Source organism: Peromyscus maniculatus, chromosome 5 (genome assembly GCF_049852395.1).
Source record: "Peromyscus maniculatus bairdii isolate BWxNUB_F1_BW_parent chromosome 5, HU_Pman_BW_mat_3.1, whole genome shotgun sequence".
Classification (NCBI taxonomy): domain Eukaryota; kingdom Metazoa; phylum Chordata; class Mammalia; order Rodentia; family Cricetidae; genus Peromyscus; species Peromyscus maniculatus.
Window position 1 is genome coordinate 105,403,432 of NC_134856.1, and position 17,308 is coordinate 105,420,739.

General features: G+C 42.9%; 1 protein-coding gene across 7 annotated transcripts in view; it reads left to right on the forward strand.

Moving 5' to 3' along the window:
* Positions 1–17,308, forward strand: part of Slc17a1 (solute carrier family 17 member 1) — a 42,697-nt gene that overhangs the window by 17,303 nt on the left and 8,086 nt on the right. For 4 of the 7 annotated variants that reach the window (XM_042278270.2, XM_042278271.2, XM_076573040.1 and 1 more), the window contains 3 exons: positions 5,400–5,490; positions 11,486–11,622; positions 14,452–14,737. In XM_042278270.2, coding sequence (XP_042134204.2) covers positions 5,400–5,490; positions 11,486–11,620 — 226 coding nt within the window. In that variant the 3' untranslated portion in view covers positions 11,621–11,622; positions 14,452–14,737. Of the gene's footprint in view, positions 1–5,399; positions 5,491–11,485; positions 11,623–14,451; positions 14,738–14,854; positions 15,785–17,308 lie in introns of those variants that run through there. The other 3 variants (XR_013051526.1, XM_076573039.1, XM_042278272.2) reach the window with 2 other exon arrangements.

Below are 17,308 nucleotides of genomic sequence, written 5' to 3' on the forward strand. Positions count from 1 at the left end.
ACCTTTGTGTTGATATCCTCATCTATGATCTGGAGAAAAAGGAGAATGCTTAGCTTGTGAGTTGTTAAGAGTATTAAGGAAGCATGTGTTTGGCACATATTTGTAACCCGGCACTCAGGAGGCAGAAGAAGGAGGATTGCAAGACAGAGGCCACCTGGGAGAGTCTCTGACACACAGAGAGAAAATGAAATAATAAAAGAGTCCTGAACAATTCAGTATAGATAAAATGTGCGCAGTAGTGCTTTGGATGTAGCAAATGTCATTGGGACTGTCTATTTCATCGTTCCTGCTATTATGTGCAAGTTTAGATGTTAATTTCTTAACAAACTATACTTATTTATTACCAAGGAGATTTATGTTCAAATACTTAATTATGACCACTGGTTTGGAATTTGTGTTAGTCAGCTCTCTATTACTATAAAAAAAACTTGAAGTAAACCTATTTATAATGAGAAAGGGTTAATTTTGAGTCATAGTTTAGGAGGCTTTAGTCCTTTATGAGTTAGCTCCATCGTTTTGGGTCCATAGGGAGGCAGGTCATTGTGGCAAGAGTTCATGTGAAGCAAAACTACTCATCTTCCTATCTGGGACACAAAAGAAGGGTCAGGAACAGAAAGACTACATCTCCTTTGAGGGCATATCCCCTCAATAACCTAAAGACCTTCCAACAGGTCACCCTTCCATCATCTCCTGTAGTATCAGCCTAGCAACCAAGCTGGGAGCAACCAAGCCCCTGGCAACCAAACCTCTAGAACATACATACAAACCACAGCAGGATCCTACAGAAGATTTTAGTGCATACTTTCTTAGCATGAAAACTGCTTCTTACTATCATATGTCTGTCCTTTGAGAGATTGGTGTGACTAACAGAAACAGCTCTGTAATTCACGCCAGGTTAACAGACAACACTCACACTGTACTGTGGGGCTAACACTCCATGGAGAACACAGGCAAAATATTAATAGGATTATCCAAAGCAGTGACCTCTAGTGACGTAAAACAAACAAAAAAAATCATTATCATAAATTTGAAAAGAGCCTTGCCCACCAGGTTCACATAAAGTATGGGCCATAAGAAACAACAAATGTATCCATTTCATTTATTTAGTCTTGAGGCTTGCCTTTAAAAATGCCAGCAAGTATTCTAATTGCATGGAATTATAGAAAGACACAAAATTATTTGATAAAGAATGAGCAACATCAATTGCTTCTCAGCCTTTTGACTAAGTTCAAGTGTAGAAAGTCAATTAAAATGTGTTCACTTAAAGATTAAGACTATATCCACAAATAATACCTGCAAAATCTTAAGTAATTATCATGTTAGTTATCTTTTTTTCCTTTTATTTTACAATACTATTCAGTTCTACATAACAGCCACAGATTCCCTTGTTCTCCCCCTTCCTGCCCCCTCCCCTTCCCCCCAGCCCACCCCCCATTCCCACCACCTCCAGATCAAGGCCACCCCCAGGACTGAGATTGACCTGATAGACTCAGTCCAGGCAGGTCCAGTCCCCTCCTCCCAGATTGAGCCAAGAGTCCCTGTATAAGTTCCAGGTTTCAAACAGCTATCTCATGCAGCAAGCCCAGGACCTGGTACCACTGCCTAGATGCCTCCCAAACAGATCAAGCCAATCAACTGTCTCACCTATTCAGAGGGCCTGATCCAGTTGGGGGCCCCTCAGCCTTTGGTTCATAGTTCATGTGTTTCCATTCATTTGGCTATTTGTCCTGGACTGCTACTCACATCACCAGTGAGGCTACCTGTAAAACAGGACCCCAAGAAAGACATGGGGATCACCCAATGACGGAGAAATGGGTGAGATCTACATGAACAGCCTGGACATGAGTGGGAGCAATGAACGGTGAGGGTCGAGGGAAAGAGAGCGGGAGATCCCACCTGGATCAAGAACAGAGAGGGAGAACAAGGAATAGGAGACCATGGTAAATGAATACCACATGAGAAAAGGAAGAAACAAAGTGCTAAAGAGGCCCACAGAAATCCACAAAGATACCCCCACTAAAGACTGCTGGCAATGGCCGAGAGACAGCCGGGACTGACCTACTCTGGTGATGGGATGGCCAAACACCCTAATAGTTGTGCCAGAAACCCCATCCAAGGACTGAGGAATCTGGATGCAGACATCCACAGCTAGGCCCCCGGGTGGAGCGCTAGGAGTCTAATTAGTGAGAAAGAGGAAGGTTTATATGAGCAAGAATTGTTGAAACCATGTTAGTTATATCTTATGTGCCTATCATGCCCTGGTATGACTATAATACCACTCTTATAGGGTAGGAAAACAAAGGGTGGAGGCAGTGAGGATCCACACCTAAATATGTCTTTCTGCAAGACTAGCTACAGTCAGTCACGTCCTCAGTGATGCTGTCTATCAGCATCTGGCAGCATGTAAGCTATCTAAGCAGGTAATGACCTGGGTGACATCTAATCTGGCCTAAGCTGCATCACTCCAATGGACTTAAAGTCCTTTTTATGAAGGAGAGTCATGCAGATGTGATTTCATGAAAGCCTGTTTGGGAGGATAAGATTGAGTGAGACAGAGATGGCCTGGGACCGTAGTAGCCACCATGTCTTTGGGGAGCAGTAAGAGAGATGGTACTGGAGGTTCTTAGGATGCTCTGTGGTACAGTCAGACAGCAATGCCATCTTCTCAAGGCAGCTGCAACAGTGATGTCAACAGTTTAGCCATTTAATCAGTAAGTGGATTGTGTGCTCTTGAATTCTCCTTCCCTCCCACAGTGGACTGCACCATTGTTCAGACATCTTAATTTTGTTCAGGTTTGATTCCACCATTTTTATGCTCGAGTATTAAATCAGTAACACGAAAAACCTACTGCCATGTTTCTTTTTAATTTGCTTACAAAATACTTTAAACCATTGGCTGTTCCCCACTGTGAGGGGACTGAGGGACGTGAGATGATGGGTGAAGCCTGCCTGGCCTGTGTCAGAGAGGTGCTCCATCTTGTGGGTGTATAATGGATTCCAGAGGAACACTCCTAACTCTGCCTTAGCCCCCCACATGCTGGGCCTATGAGGGTGTAAGTCCTGTGTCCAACTTCCTGATTTCCTGCACAGGTTAACTTAAATCTACAAGGACATATGGCTCTGCTGCCAAGAAGAGACACTGATTAAATGAACGAGGATTCTAAAATCAACCAAATAAAAAGAAGCCTAGCATTACTATCAAAATATCAGATAAAATACACTTTAAGTTCAAGAAACATGGCTAGAAATTTTAAAATGTACTTCATAATGGTAAAGAGAAATATATCCGACTTCGACTTTTGTTCAAACTAAAATATTCCTTTATTTATTTATCATTATTATGCATGTGCATGCAGGTGTGTGTGTGTGTGTGTGTGTTGCGCGCTCACGCACATGTATGTGCAAGTGTGTATCTGGTGGTCACAGGACAACTTTGTGAAGTCAGTTTTCTCCTTTGACCTTTTTATGGGTTCCAGGGGTTGAACTCAGGCTGCCGGGCTTGCACAGCAAGTGCCTTCACTCACTGACCCACCTGGCCAGCCCAGACAGTTTTATTTATATTCATCATGAACAAAGAGATTCAAAGAATTAAGAGGTTCATGCTGTGTCGACTGAACTAGACAGGCACTACTCTCAAATAATTACACACAATTACAAGTAAGGGACTTTTAGGGGTCTCAACAGATCACCCACAATAAGAGGTAGACAAAAAGTTGGAAATGATTTTGATGATTAGAAGGACAAATGAACATACTTGAACTGATTGACATAGGCAAGGCAGCACTCAATAAGGACTGAGTTTATGTAATTTTGAATGGTCTGTAAGAGTCAACTGAAGCTGACAAACATGCATCATCATAAAGCAAGCTGCAGTTAATTCAACGTGACTGTACTCACCCAGAAGGCATTCTCTGGTCACGGTGGCATATGTTTACCATTGAAAGGAAAAGAAGAAAGTCCATAGCAAGAAATGACTTTAAGAATAAATTCTCACAGTTTCTATTCATCCAAAAGCCAACCCAAATTTAATTCTGAAGCTGCAGTTAGCTGCAAGGGATGCTGTGAATGTAAATATACCTGAGCAACAGGTTCATGCCAGTTTACCAAAAAGACATGGCTCAAGAGGGACCCACACAGGTGTTTCCATTTATTTTAAGATTAAAAGACAAAATATAACTTTTATGGTGACAAAAATAACTCAGTAGTGTTAGTGTATTAGTGTATTTGTCCTTATACAAGTATGTATGTATATATGTGTACACACACACACACACACACACACACACACACACATATATATATATATATATATATTTAAAACTGACTATTTTTATGAAGCTCATAAAGACAGAAGTAACAAGGGCTCAGAAAAGTCATAACTGGCTCCAATTCCATCCAAGGATTCTGTTGCTGTAGCAAATAGGTAAACTGTGGAAACTGAGGCCACTTAATGGTCCCTGCCCCCACCAATCCCTGTGTCTGTTCACAGGCTTAAGTATTCTTCGCAATAGAAATAGGCAAAGGTTAGTATCCTAATGGATATACTATCCACCTCTCCCAAGACTGAGGTCAAAATCTAATCTGTGACCTCACAGTGTTGAGGGTTCAGCTGCGACCCTTTCCTGAGCAGGGGCTGGTGAGTTAACTGACAAGCTCTATGTTCTTCCCACATCAAACATGTAAAGGCAAAGTGAAACAGTATAGACCACAGGAAATAAAACAAAAGATTCTGAAGACTTTCCTACCCATGAGACCTTCTAACTCAGAACCTCTAATGCCGAGCTGAAGGCCAAGGCTCCCAGCCTGAACCAATCTGGTCTCCACTAAGCACTGGCTCGCTCTTTGTGACTGATGGACTTGCCTTCTCCTTGGTCTATGGCTTTCCGTGGCCTCCTCGTTTTTCTTGCTCGTTTCCTGCTAAGGTTGATATGAACATCCAGGATTGGCCAATCATAGGTGCTTACAGACAGCCTTTTCACTTCTTCATCAGAGTCTTGACGGCAATCCTTGGGGTCAGTGGTTCTGGTCTGTGTGATTAGACCAAGTAATCGAACAGAGAGCCTTCAGTCATTAAGTCTCAATCCACTTCCTACGAGCACCTCACATCACCCTCTGAGTTTCTTGGCTGTACTTGGAAGTCTCAAACACTGCTGAGTTTTCCTCTAAACATGGGACCATTTTGATAATGTGGTAGATTCTCTATTGCTGTCAGCCTTTCTGATACTGAAGAACAAGAACATTGCTGCCTTGCGTGCTTTCTGCCGGGCTGATGAACTTAAACAGTTGGAATGAGTATTCGTTGCATCACAGTTCCCTCTTCAGGCCTCATTGGATCGGGGTAGCTTTGCCTGAAGCATTTGGACCACTTACCATCCACGTTCTCTTTCCTTTTTGTACAGATATTATGGACTTATTAAAGCAGTTTCATCTTTATTTGGAATGACTGGAGGCCTAATTTCTTCAACTATGGCTGGGTTGATCCTTAATCAGGTAAGTAGCATGCAGATATACATAGTTGTTTTCAATTTTTTTTTTGCTCTTAATTGTATAAAGAGAGTTATATACACGCATGCACAAAACTTGTTGGAGGAGATGCCAACAGCGAGTGGTCCTCTGGGTCAGCAGACAATATATTCTTTCTCCTACAGACAGTCTATTCTTTCTTGTTGTGCAGCAGCTGCTGGTGTTGGGAACTCTTCAGTTGTTTGAAAGGAAATGGGTCTCTGGTTTGAACAGGGAACAGTAGCTTGAAACGGGATTTGGCTGAGTGAGGGTCGTGGAAGTACGAAGGTGAGCTTTATCAGAAAGGAAGTCAGAAACAGGAAGACATGGAACTAAGGGTTGGGGGGGCACTGTCACTTTTACTGAGGCAGGCACTGTATTGCAATTGTCACAGAGTTATTTAAAATCCTTTTGCTGGACACAATTGAAATACTCTGCCAATTTAAAGTTACTTAAAACACACGCTTCAGGCTAGCATGATGGTTGGGGGGGCAGTGGTAGGGGGTGCAGCACAAGCCTAACACCCTTGTTCGAACCCTGGAACCCACACGATGGTGGAGAGAGAGAACCAACTCCACAAACATTCCCTCCGACCTCCACACCCAGGCTGTGGCACATGCGTTTTCAGATGCACATATCCTGCGACACACACAAATAACAACAATTTTAAAATCCATGCCTCATCGTGAAGAAAACAAGCAAAAGAACATTTTAGAGATTCAGAAAAATTGATTCCAGGGAGGTGAACGACCACAGGGCCACTGGCTGCTGTGGATCATTGGACAAACATTGATCCAAAAAGGCAGAGCCAGGATGAGCATATGGCTTAAGTGTGTAGTGAGAAAGGACTGCACCCTCATTCTGCATCCGAATACTGAAGTTTATGCTCCCTGCCACCACGAAAGCTGTGAGCAGAGGCAGGAATTGCATCTTTAAGTGGCACTTGAATTGGAATGTTCGAACAGTGAGTTGAGAAGGCAGCGGGTTAAGATCCTAGGGAAAACTGTAGCCAGCTGGTTTAAAGGGAAGCAGTTAATCATTCTAGAAGTCCATCTTGCCCCGCTGGTCAGGTGGTCAGCAACATTGCTGAGATTTGTGATGTCTGTACCACTCTGGGTGTTGGGCTTTGCACTTCGCCCTCATTCTCTAGGAGCCTGAGGCCAGTCCCTTCTTGAAATGCTGAGTCTAACTGGCATCTGCCTACATGAACCCTGTGTCCTTCCACGTGGGCTGAAGCATTAATTTACAACAGTCAGATGCTAGCACTGTGTGTGCTCTAAGTTATTGATAGCATGCACGCGCAGGTTCCTTTCTACCTTATGGAGGACAAAAGTACCCTTTACAGTATAGAATACAAAAGGGTCCTTATCTACCCCAACCCCATCCCCTATCAATTTCACTAGCTCATAAACTGGTTTGTTTAGAGAAAAGCTCTGACATGGAGAAGTCATGTTGGGGATTTCTTCAACCCACCACACAGCATGGGCCAGGGTGAGGTGGTCAGCATACATTGTGGCCACATTTCCCATAGAGGAGCTTCCCCAAATCCTGCTTCACATACTTGTGGTATCATAAAGGCGGAAGTCACAGACAGTGCCATGGAGACTCCCTAGGAGGAATGCTGGCCTCATGAGAGAAGGGAAATTCAGGGCAACCAGGATCAGCTCTCTTTCTGAGCATAAGAGCCAACCACACCCTCCTCTCCCACTGCGTCTATTGAATGCCCTGAGCCACTTTCCAATCACGGTCAGCTGGGCAAACTGCTCCTCTAACTTCTGGAAGGTGTGAAGAAATGTGATTTCAGAATTCCACAAAGTTATCTCTGCCCAGGAAAAAATCTCATCTGCTTTTGGCTCAGTGTGAGGGAAGAGAAACATTGACTAAAATGTCCACCGAGCATGTGAAACAGTAAGCCAACAAGAGTTTGAAGTCTACATTCAAATCTCTTTTCTCTCCCAAATCCTTTTTTTGATTGTTTTTATTTTATATAATGGTTGTTTTTCCTGAATATATGCCATGTGTGTGCCTGGTGCCCCCAGAGTCTGGAAGAGAGCATCATTTGCTCTAGAACTGGAGATACAGTTCACTGTGCGACACCATGTGGGTGCTGGAAATAGATAATCCCAGTCCGCTGGAAAAGTAGCTAGTGCTCTTAACCTCTGAGCTCTCTTCCCAGTCCCATCAAATCTTGTTTCTTCTAAATGTCACACACCAAGAATTGTTTTTCAGAACCTTAACTGCCTGACTGGAGCAAATTAAAATTTTCTAGAGAAACATCCTGAATTCATGCTCCATGGGGGTTTAGTAAATATGGCTCAAGACTGAAAAAAAAATCTCAAAACACTCAAAGAAATGTGAAAAAACAACAAACAAACACAAAATTAGAGCCTCAAAGATACTGCAAACAACGCGCACGTTTTAAAAAGTGAAAGAAGAGACTGAAGATGTAAGAAATATGACCTATGACAAGGAATCCAATTTACCCCCTTGTAATCAACAACATACAAATCAAAAATAGAAATATCAGACTTAGTGTGAACAAAAGGAACCTCTAAGGACTCTACTTCCATCAATGGGAGAGTGCACGGTTGGGTCAATTTTCTTACTGGAAACAGTCATCGAGGCTGAAGACTGGAAGGCGCATCTTCTGTGAGGCTTGAGCCGCTGAAGGTGCGGAGACAGTAACAGGCAACATCTGCAAGGAGCAGCAGCCCGGAGAGCTGTTCCAAATGACTGGGTTTGTTTTTCTGTTGGGGAAAGAGCTTCTGATTCTAGGGGTCCTCTCCAGAGTACATGGAGGATAGAGACCCTGATAAACAAAACTTTTGGACTTTCCAAGGGCTGCATCTGAGGAAAAGGGTGATCAGAAATCAATAGCCAGTCCTTGTAATCTGCCTGGTGTCATTTGGGTGGCAGAAAATACCAAGTCAAACTGGGGTGCTTCGGGAGTGCTGAGACCTCCCAGTGAGCCCCAAAGAAGCAAATCAAAATACATCTAGGTAGAGGTGACACCATCCATGAAACTGTCCCTAGAAATTTCCTGTAATTGTAAAGCAGCTTGGGAATTTATAGAAATTGGCCACGTAGAAATTGTTAATGTACAAGTGCAATGACTGTAAACGGACCAAGTCACACACAGTGTACCCTTTCAACCCAAAGACCAAACAACAGTGACTGTAAAAATCTATGCACATCTGAGAGCTTCTTTGCAGGTTCCAGCAGGGGGGCACAGCTACCCATATATCCTTGACCAAAGACTAATCTTCCTCTGTTTAGGGAAGGCTGTCCTCTTGACCAAGCATGCAGCTTCCAGAGGAAAGTACATGGAGCAGTGAGGGATGAAGGGGACCCCCACCTAGCCAGCCAGATCAGCCAAATCAACCCTGGTGATCAATGGGTGACAGATGTCACCCTCACATCCACATGTTTGAAAATAAAAGAAAAATACACTGCACCAGCTAGCCCAATTGTTAGCTCAGTCCTCCCACTGAGAAGAGGGCATTTGTTATCAGTACACGTGGATTTTTGTGGTGGCTCAGTGGATAAAGACTCACCAAGACTCATGGCCTGAGTTTGATCTCCAGAGCCTACATAGTGGAGGGAGAGTACCAACTCCCTGAAAACCATCGTCTGATCTCCACTCTTGTGTCATGACACCCACACACATGGACACACACATACACACAGAGTAAACAACCCAAATGTAAAAGAAAACGCTCTCAAGAGACACTAGTCTGGCGTGTTAGCTACCTTTTCACTAAGAATGACCTCTTCCTGGAGTAAACTGACAGCTCAGAGATAAAGAAGTGGAGCCTACCTTTCCACAGCAGAGGGGAACGTAGGTTACAGAAACTGCAGTTCCGATTCTAGATTAGAATAAGATGGGCCCACATCTAACAGGTAAGGGTGAACTGGAAGTTGGTTATCCCTTATCAGAACGCAAGAGTCACCTTGCAGTTACTGCAGAAAACAGCACAGGTCAGGGCAACGTGAGATGGTTTTCCTTTGACACTGAGAGCAAGAAAAGGAGGCGATGATCTTAGTAGCTTTGTACTGTATTCTAGTTCAAATATGAAAGATACTCATGGAAAAGGGAAGCGATTCAAAGACAATCAGAAGGCTCTACAGCTAAAGTATGATAACAAACAATTTGACATAATTTCTGATATAGTATAAATATATAAATAGTATAAATCAATGGTCTGTATGAATTATTTTCTAAATATCTGAATAAATAGCACAAAATAATTTTAGTATATAATTTATAGCCCTAAAATAAAATAATATATCTAAGAATATATTTAATGAACAGTTTACATACCAGTGGGGAAATCAGGAGATAGTTTTTACAAAATTTAAAAATCTCATAAATGGCAAGATACACCATTTTCTTATATTAAAAGACTTAAAAATTTGTAAAATGCCTTCAAATTCTGTTATAAGATCTGCTGGTCAAAACTTTAGATTATTTTTATGGGAAATGATAATGTTTTTATACAACTAGCATGTGTTCACAAAGGGCTAAGACTAACTGAGGGGATTTGGGGTTTTATTTGAGACAGGACCTCACTGTGTAGGCCTGGCTGACCTGGAACTCACTATGCATCCATGCTGGTCTCCTACTTGCAGCTATCCTCCTGCCTCTGCCTTCTGAATGCTGACACACAGGCGGGTGCCACCACACCCACCACTGTGAAGGCCTTGAAGAAGAAAACCTGGACTGCTTTCTCTTAATTGTATCATGGGAAATATGAGATAATATGAGAGGCATCATAGCAAAATAACAATTACTGTACATAGAGTGGCTAAAAATAATAGTTATAGTGCACAGAATCTGCCAACTGCATTTAAAAACACACTTTCTCGCCGGGTGGTGGTGGCACACGCCTTTAATCCCAGCACTCGGGAGGCAGAGCCAGGTGGATCTCTGTGAGTTCGAGGCCAGCCTGGGCTACCAAGTGAGTCCCAGGAAAGGCGCAAAGCTACACAGAGAAACCCTGTCTCGGAAAAACAAACAAACAAACAAACAAAACCCACTTTCTCTATATACCTATCTGTGGAAGTTCACAGAGGCTTTCTAGTGAGAACCTACTCAGTGTCTGAGAATCTGAGCTAGCTTTACCCAGCAGGGCTGCACAAGGAGATGATTTGGCCACAGGCGTGGTTACCAGGTGTTTGGAAAGGTCTACACTTGGCTGTGCGGTGTGCTTTGATCTTGCAAGGGGGAGGTCTTTTGCCTCTCCCCTTGGCATGTTATAAAAAGACCTTTTCAGTACAGAATGAGGCCGTTGGGTATTGATCCAGGCCCTCCCGAAGCTATCCTGTGTTTCTGTCTTTCTTCTCATTGGCTAGGTCTCTCTATCTATCATTTCTTGAGTCCTCTCTTCTCCACCTAAGAACCCTTGAAAAAGTGGGAGCTAGAGTCCCACACATATCTATACATGCTTATCTGGTATAACACACTGCTGTCTGGATAAGTATCTTGAAAGAGACAGGAAGTTTTAAAATAATAAATCTTGAGAAAAATGATGCATTATTTCTAAGAAACTGATATATTGCCTGGTGGTAGTAGGGTACCCCTTTAAATACAGTAATTGGAAGGCAGAGATAGGTGGATCTCTGAGTTCAAGGCCAGCCTGGTCAACAGAGTGAGTTTCAGGACAGTCAGGGCTACACAGAGAAACAAAACAAAACAAAGAAAAAGGAAAAGAAAAAAGAAAGAATTCACACACACACACACACACACACACACACACACACAAAGAAAAAGAAACTGTCATATTAATAGCTGGTGAAAACAGAAATTTCTATATATAAAAGCAATTACTTGTGTAGAGTGAAATGATGACTTTCTTACTAGTGTTTTGAATGCTTAAGTGACCTGTGTTGAGTCTACATACTACTTTAATACTACATTTTAAATGTTATAAGACACAAAATCAAGATCAGTCACTCACACTTACTTTGTATCTTAATCCCTCAGGATCCAGAAAATGCTTGGCATATAATCTTCTTCTTGATGGCAGGCATTAATGTGGCATCCCTGACTTTCTACCTTCTATTTGCCAAGGGAGAAATTCAGGACTGGGCTAAAGAAACAGAAAACACACGACTGTGAAGGTGAGACATTATCAGATTGAGGAAAGTTTGGAAGCTCAAGATGCAGGCAAGAGAGCAGCTGGTGATGAATCACTGAGAAGCAGATGTGGGCTGGGGGAGCAGGAGCAGGCCACACCTGGAACAATATCACTGACACCACACCGCCCAGCAGTACAGCATCAGAGCTGCTGTAGCAAATTTGGGAAACTGAGCTTCTCACAAATGAACAGCTAAGAAAAATGCAAAAGAGATGTGGACATACCTTCAGAGATGTGGAATAAGGGTTAGAAAAGTGGAGTGTTGGGGAGAAGGAAGCAATATCTCTGGAAAGCGCTGTCCAGGACTAAAATTACATCGGAACTAAAACTTACCACTGGGTTAGGCACAGCTGTCATAGAGATGATCCTGGCAAAAACAACTTTCAGATGAATGATGAAGACAGGGGGGCAGTGAAGGTGTGCTCAAAGAGAAGCTGGCAGTTTGCTTTCCATATAAACTGTGGATGGTGAATAGATGGGAACAGAAATGACTCCTGGATTAGAATTGGCAGGAGTGAAATTGCCCTGTTGCTAAGCCCCACTGAATCAAGACACCCTGTTGTGATGAACGCCAACAGCTGTTAGGAGAGACAAGAGGCTGTGAGCCCACTGTTTTTAGGCATGAGGAAAGAGAGTGCATATGTGTGTCTGGGCTCATGTGCACGTGTGTGTGTGTGTGTGTGTGTGTGTGTGTGTGTGTGTGTGTGTGTGCCAAAGATAGCTTCAGATGTCATCTTCATGCTGCCTACCTCTTTTGAGACCGTCTCTTATTGGTGGGCAGCACAACACTTGAGTCTCCTGGCTGGCCAATCAGGCCCAGTGATCCTCCTGTCTCTGCTTCCCCAGTGATCAAGTTACAAGTATGTGTGTGTCCCTTCTTTTTACATGGATTTGGGGTCTCAAACTCAGGTCTTTGTGCTTGCAAACCATTGAGTCAAATAATTGCTTTCCACAGTTTTCTGTTGTCTGTTCTATCTGTAGAGGGAAAAAAGGAAGAAAGAAAGAAAATATGGTGGGAGGAAATAGAAACAGTCAGAATAGACAGATATTCCTCCTGAAGAGGAAAAGAGAGAAATGTGGAGTCAAAGAGGATTTTCTCGTCGCCCCTGGCTGTTTGATTTGGAGTAGGATATAATTGCTTGTAAGCCGGTGGTACAGCTGAGCCACTGCTCATTGGTCCTTTGTGTTGTTGATGTTAATGTACTTTTATAATATCTGCTTTGGTCTGAGTGTGTTACCAAGTGTGTTATCCCTGGGTAAGAGCTGGTACCAGCATGTGCTGATGTTGGGTGGGCCTGGAACTCGCTATGGAGCCCAGACAGACTATCCCAGAACTTCTGCCCCCACCTCTCAGACACTGACATTACAGATGTACATCACTGTGCCTGGTTTTTAAATTCTACTTTAAGTGGAATGATTTTCTCAGTTTAATTTTTGTATTAAATACAATAGACATGCCCTACATGTTATTAACTTTGTAATGCCCTACAGTTTCATGAAACTCATCCTACCAGCTTCTAGTGGGTACTGTCTGATCTCCACATAAATGATTTTGTTAGCTACAAATATAGGTGATTTTACTTCTGTTTCCAGTCTGAATAACCTTCATTTTTTTCTTCTCTAATTGCTCTGCTTAGAACCTATAGTATAAATGAATGCAAGGGTCAAGAGAAAATATCTCTTATTTGGTGTTTTTCTTTGTTGGTTTGGCTTGACTTGAGGTGTGTGTGTGTGTGTGTGTGTGTGTGTGTGTGTGTGTATTCAGGACCTCAATAAATATAGCTTAGACTAGGCTTGAATTTTCTATATAGCCCAAGCTGACCTGTAGCTCATGATTTTTCCACCTCCATTTCTGAGGGCTTGAGTTATGTGTGTGTGCCATTATGACCAGAATTAAGGACAGACATATTTGTATTGTTCTGACCTTCAGGCAAAACAGGCTTTTTTATATTGTTGCAAAGCCTTTCTCAACCTCAGCTCTCCCAGGGCTTCATTTTGGGGGTGTATATCTGCTATGTGTTCCCTGACCATACTGAAGGCACCATTGTAACATCACAATTTGGCCTATTATTCAAGGACTCACCATGAATTTCTGAGAACCATTTTATCACAGATAGGCTACCCCACATTAGGAGAACAGAAGTAAACTACTGAGAAGAAATCTGTGGATTCAAGGCAGTGACAGCGCCGTTGAGAGGTGTTCCAATACCTCCAGCATCTGGAATGCTTCCTAGAACAGGCAGATGACGCTGGAGTGCAGGACCATGGAAGTTGGAGTGTGTGCCTGGTGCAGAATCACCAAGAAACGTTTTATTTTCATTTTCTTAATAACAAGTTAGTTTATTAAAAGCTGAAATTTGGAGACACGGAGAATGTACCTATTAGCACTATAAATGCACCGTGCTATTTCGAGAGTAGCGATACCAAACCACCGGAGGGCCAGCTCTATGGACACCATGGCTTTTTATCTGCTTGTTTTATTCTCAGGATACAGCCTCAACACATAGCACTGAGGATCTCATGCCCTGAGACTGGACCTAGCATAATGCTGCAGTTACTCAGATATTTTCACATAGATTTCCCATGGTAGGGCAGAGGAAGGAGGCAGGTTGACCCCTGGCAGTCCTATTTATTATTATGTCCATAGTGGAGACATGTGAGGATGGCATGGATAACCTGTCACTGGACAAAAGACAACTTGGGAAAAATGTCCTAGCCTACACTAATTTCTTTGGGGTGTTGGCACAGTCTCCAGGTGCAAGGACTCTCCAGTGATGTCTCTGTGTGTTTTGTTTTCCTTTGTCTACAAAAGTTAATAGAAAAGTGAGCACCTTCGAAGCACAAGGTCAGAGTCCTTATTGAAAGGAAGAGGAACTTGCACGAGACTGCTATCCCCCGGGAGCCACCAACACCAGGAAGGGGTGACATGAGGATCCTGAGGGGCCAGGCTCAGCCACTAAAGTCTGTGTGCGCTTCTTTTTGCACTGTGGATTGTATGTGGCAAGTTCCACATCTGAGTTTAAAGGTGGCTTTATTTATCTGTCTTCCTCTATGATCCAATAAACAAACATAAGATGAAACGTTACAACCTCATGAAAGGCCTTTTAGTTTGGATTTGTTTTTGTTCATTTTGTTTCCGTTTTCAACATTCATTCTTCTTTGTTGCAAATATACAAACCATTTGAAAAAATCTTCAATGATTTTTATTCTTTCAGGATGGCCAATTTTGAAAGAAAATATAGAAGAAATCAGTTTCCTCTTTGATGGGCCCAGGGAGAAATCAAACTTTTTATCTGCAACAGCTAAAGATGAATGATGAACAAACAAAAACTAGGGACTGGCAAGATAGCTCAGCAGTTAAGAAGACTGACTGTTCTCCTAGAGGACCCGGGTTCGATTCCCAGCACCCACATAGCAGCTAACAACCACCAGTAACTCCAGTTTCAAGGGATCCAATGCCCTCTTGTGGCCTCCATAGCCACTGCACACTTACAGTGCACAGGCATAATACATACAGGCAAAACCCTTGTATGCATAAAATCAAAACAAGTGAATTTCAAAAAAGGAAAAGAAAACAAAAACTAAAAGAGTCAAGGGAGGGAAAAAAGATGGATTAATGAAGACTTTGGATAGCTGACTCTGTGCCTTAATGAGACCTGGGTCAGTTCAAGGATTGCCAAAGAGAGTGGTGGTGTCACATCCAGGTTTCTGACACTGTAACACCATAAGAAAAGGAGCCCATGGGCTCTGAAAGCAAGGTGCATAAATTTGGGGCAAAATTGGTTCCTTTTCTCCTGTCTCCATTAGCTTTAACTGTCAACTTGACATAGCCTAGAGTCACCTGAGAAGGGAGTCTCAATCAACGTATTAGTCAGATCAAATTGGCCTTTGGGCATGTGTATGGGATTGATTGATTGTTAGCTGGTGCAAGATGGTCCAGCCTGTTGGTGGGCAGCATCACCCTAAAGCGCATAGTCCTGGGCTGTATAAGGAAGTTAGCAAAATATGAGCCTGTGGGTGAGCTGGCGAGTGGCATTCCTCCATGGCTTCTGCTTCACATCCCTGCTTGAGCCCCCACCCTGACTTCCCTCAATGATGAACCATGACCTAGATGTGTAAGTCAAATAAATCCTTTCCTCCTGTAAGTTGCTTTGGTCATGGCATTTGTCTCAACAACAGGCCAGAAACTAGGACACTTTCCTATTCTTTCTGTCCCCCAACTGGTCTTCTATACCAGCTCAGAGCTGCTCCAATAAGTGACTTATCAAACATTTATTGGTACTTACTGTAAATGGGATCCCACACTTTGCTGAAGATGTGTCAAATAATACATGTCCTGGTTTCTGAACTTTCTGGGTTTATATTCAGGTTGGGTAGTGGAAATTGCCATAAATGGACCAGAAGAGGAAGAATGTGTAGGTATTCCAGGGGTTGTAAGGAAGGCAAAGACCTTGCCTGGCCACCAGCAGGGCATCTCTGCCATGTTGCTCTTCTGTCTAATAAGAACACTGTAGCCTTTGTCTTACCCACAAGCCACAAGCCACATATGCACCCTCTGTACTTCGAAGTAGGAGGAACGATACTAAGAACGAAGCCCTCCTTGGATTTCTCACTAGCAAATATAGGCATGACCTTGGACTGTCAGTGAAAAGGCAAGGCCACCTTCATTCCATTCTTGTTATCTTCCTAGCTGGGCTTTAGGCACAACAGCCCTTCCTCATCCCTCTCCCAGGAATTTTCCATTCATACTTGATGCTTTTGCTTAAGACACTTTGATTTCTCAATGAGCTCTGCCTCAGGGGTCTTCAACAAGCTTGCTCCACACTTTCTTTGATCTGTATCCTCTCACCTTCCTCCCTCCCACTCTTTTGCCCCCCAATGTCTCAGGGCTGGGCGCCTTTCTTCTCACTCTGTTTCTCCTCATCAGCCAGATCTCTGCAGATTGATCACTCCTTTTCATAATTCATTCTTTCCACTTCTCCATCTTAACACTATTTTCTTGGTTTGCCTTCTATACTTTTCTTCCTCCCTTCCTCTCTCTGTCCTTTCCTCCTCCCTCCCTTCTCTGTCTAATTATCCTCTACTGACCATTAAACACTTGAAAAATTAGTCATAGGCTTTCTCTTTTATATCATGCTGTCCACCCACACAACCTTATCCATACTGAAAATTTTAATTATGACCTATGTTTAAATTGTTACCAAATACATAACTGGACTACAAATGTCACATGTGCTATCCAGACCTTTGTGTCCATTTTCCTGTTTGTGGTCTTCATTGTGTATGCTGCTATCATTGTGAGAAGCATCCCCATTGATCTAACAACAAACCAAAATGCAACTGTTGCTGTGGACATCATGCATCCTCTCATAGAGTATGAGTGTGGCCAGGCTATCTACTTGCTTATCTCTCACTACTCCCTCCACCACTACTCTCCTGGACTGCAATGGGACCTCCTCACCAATTCTTTGATGCAGTGTGACTATTGAAAATCAAAACCCTGATTATGTCCTTTTCCATTAAAATACTACCACTGATTTTTTTTTTTTTTTTTTGGTTTTTTTCGAGACAGGGTTTCTCTGTGTAGTTTTGGTGCCTATCCTGGATCTCGCTCTGTAGACCAGGCTGGTCTCGAACTCACAGAGATCTGCCTGGCTCTGCCTCCTGAG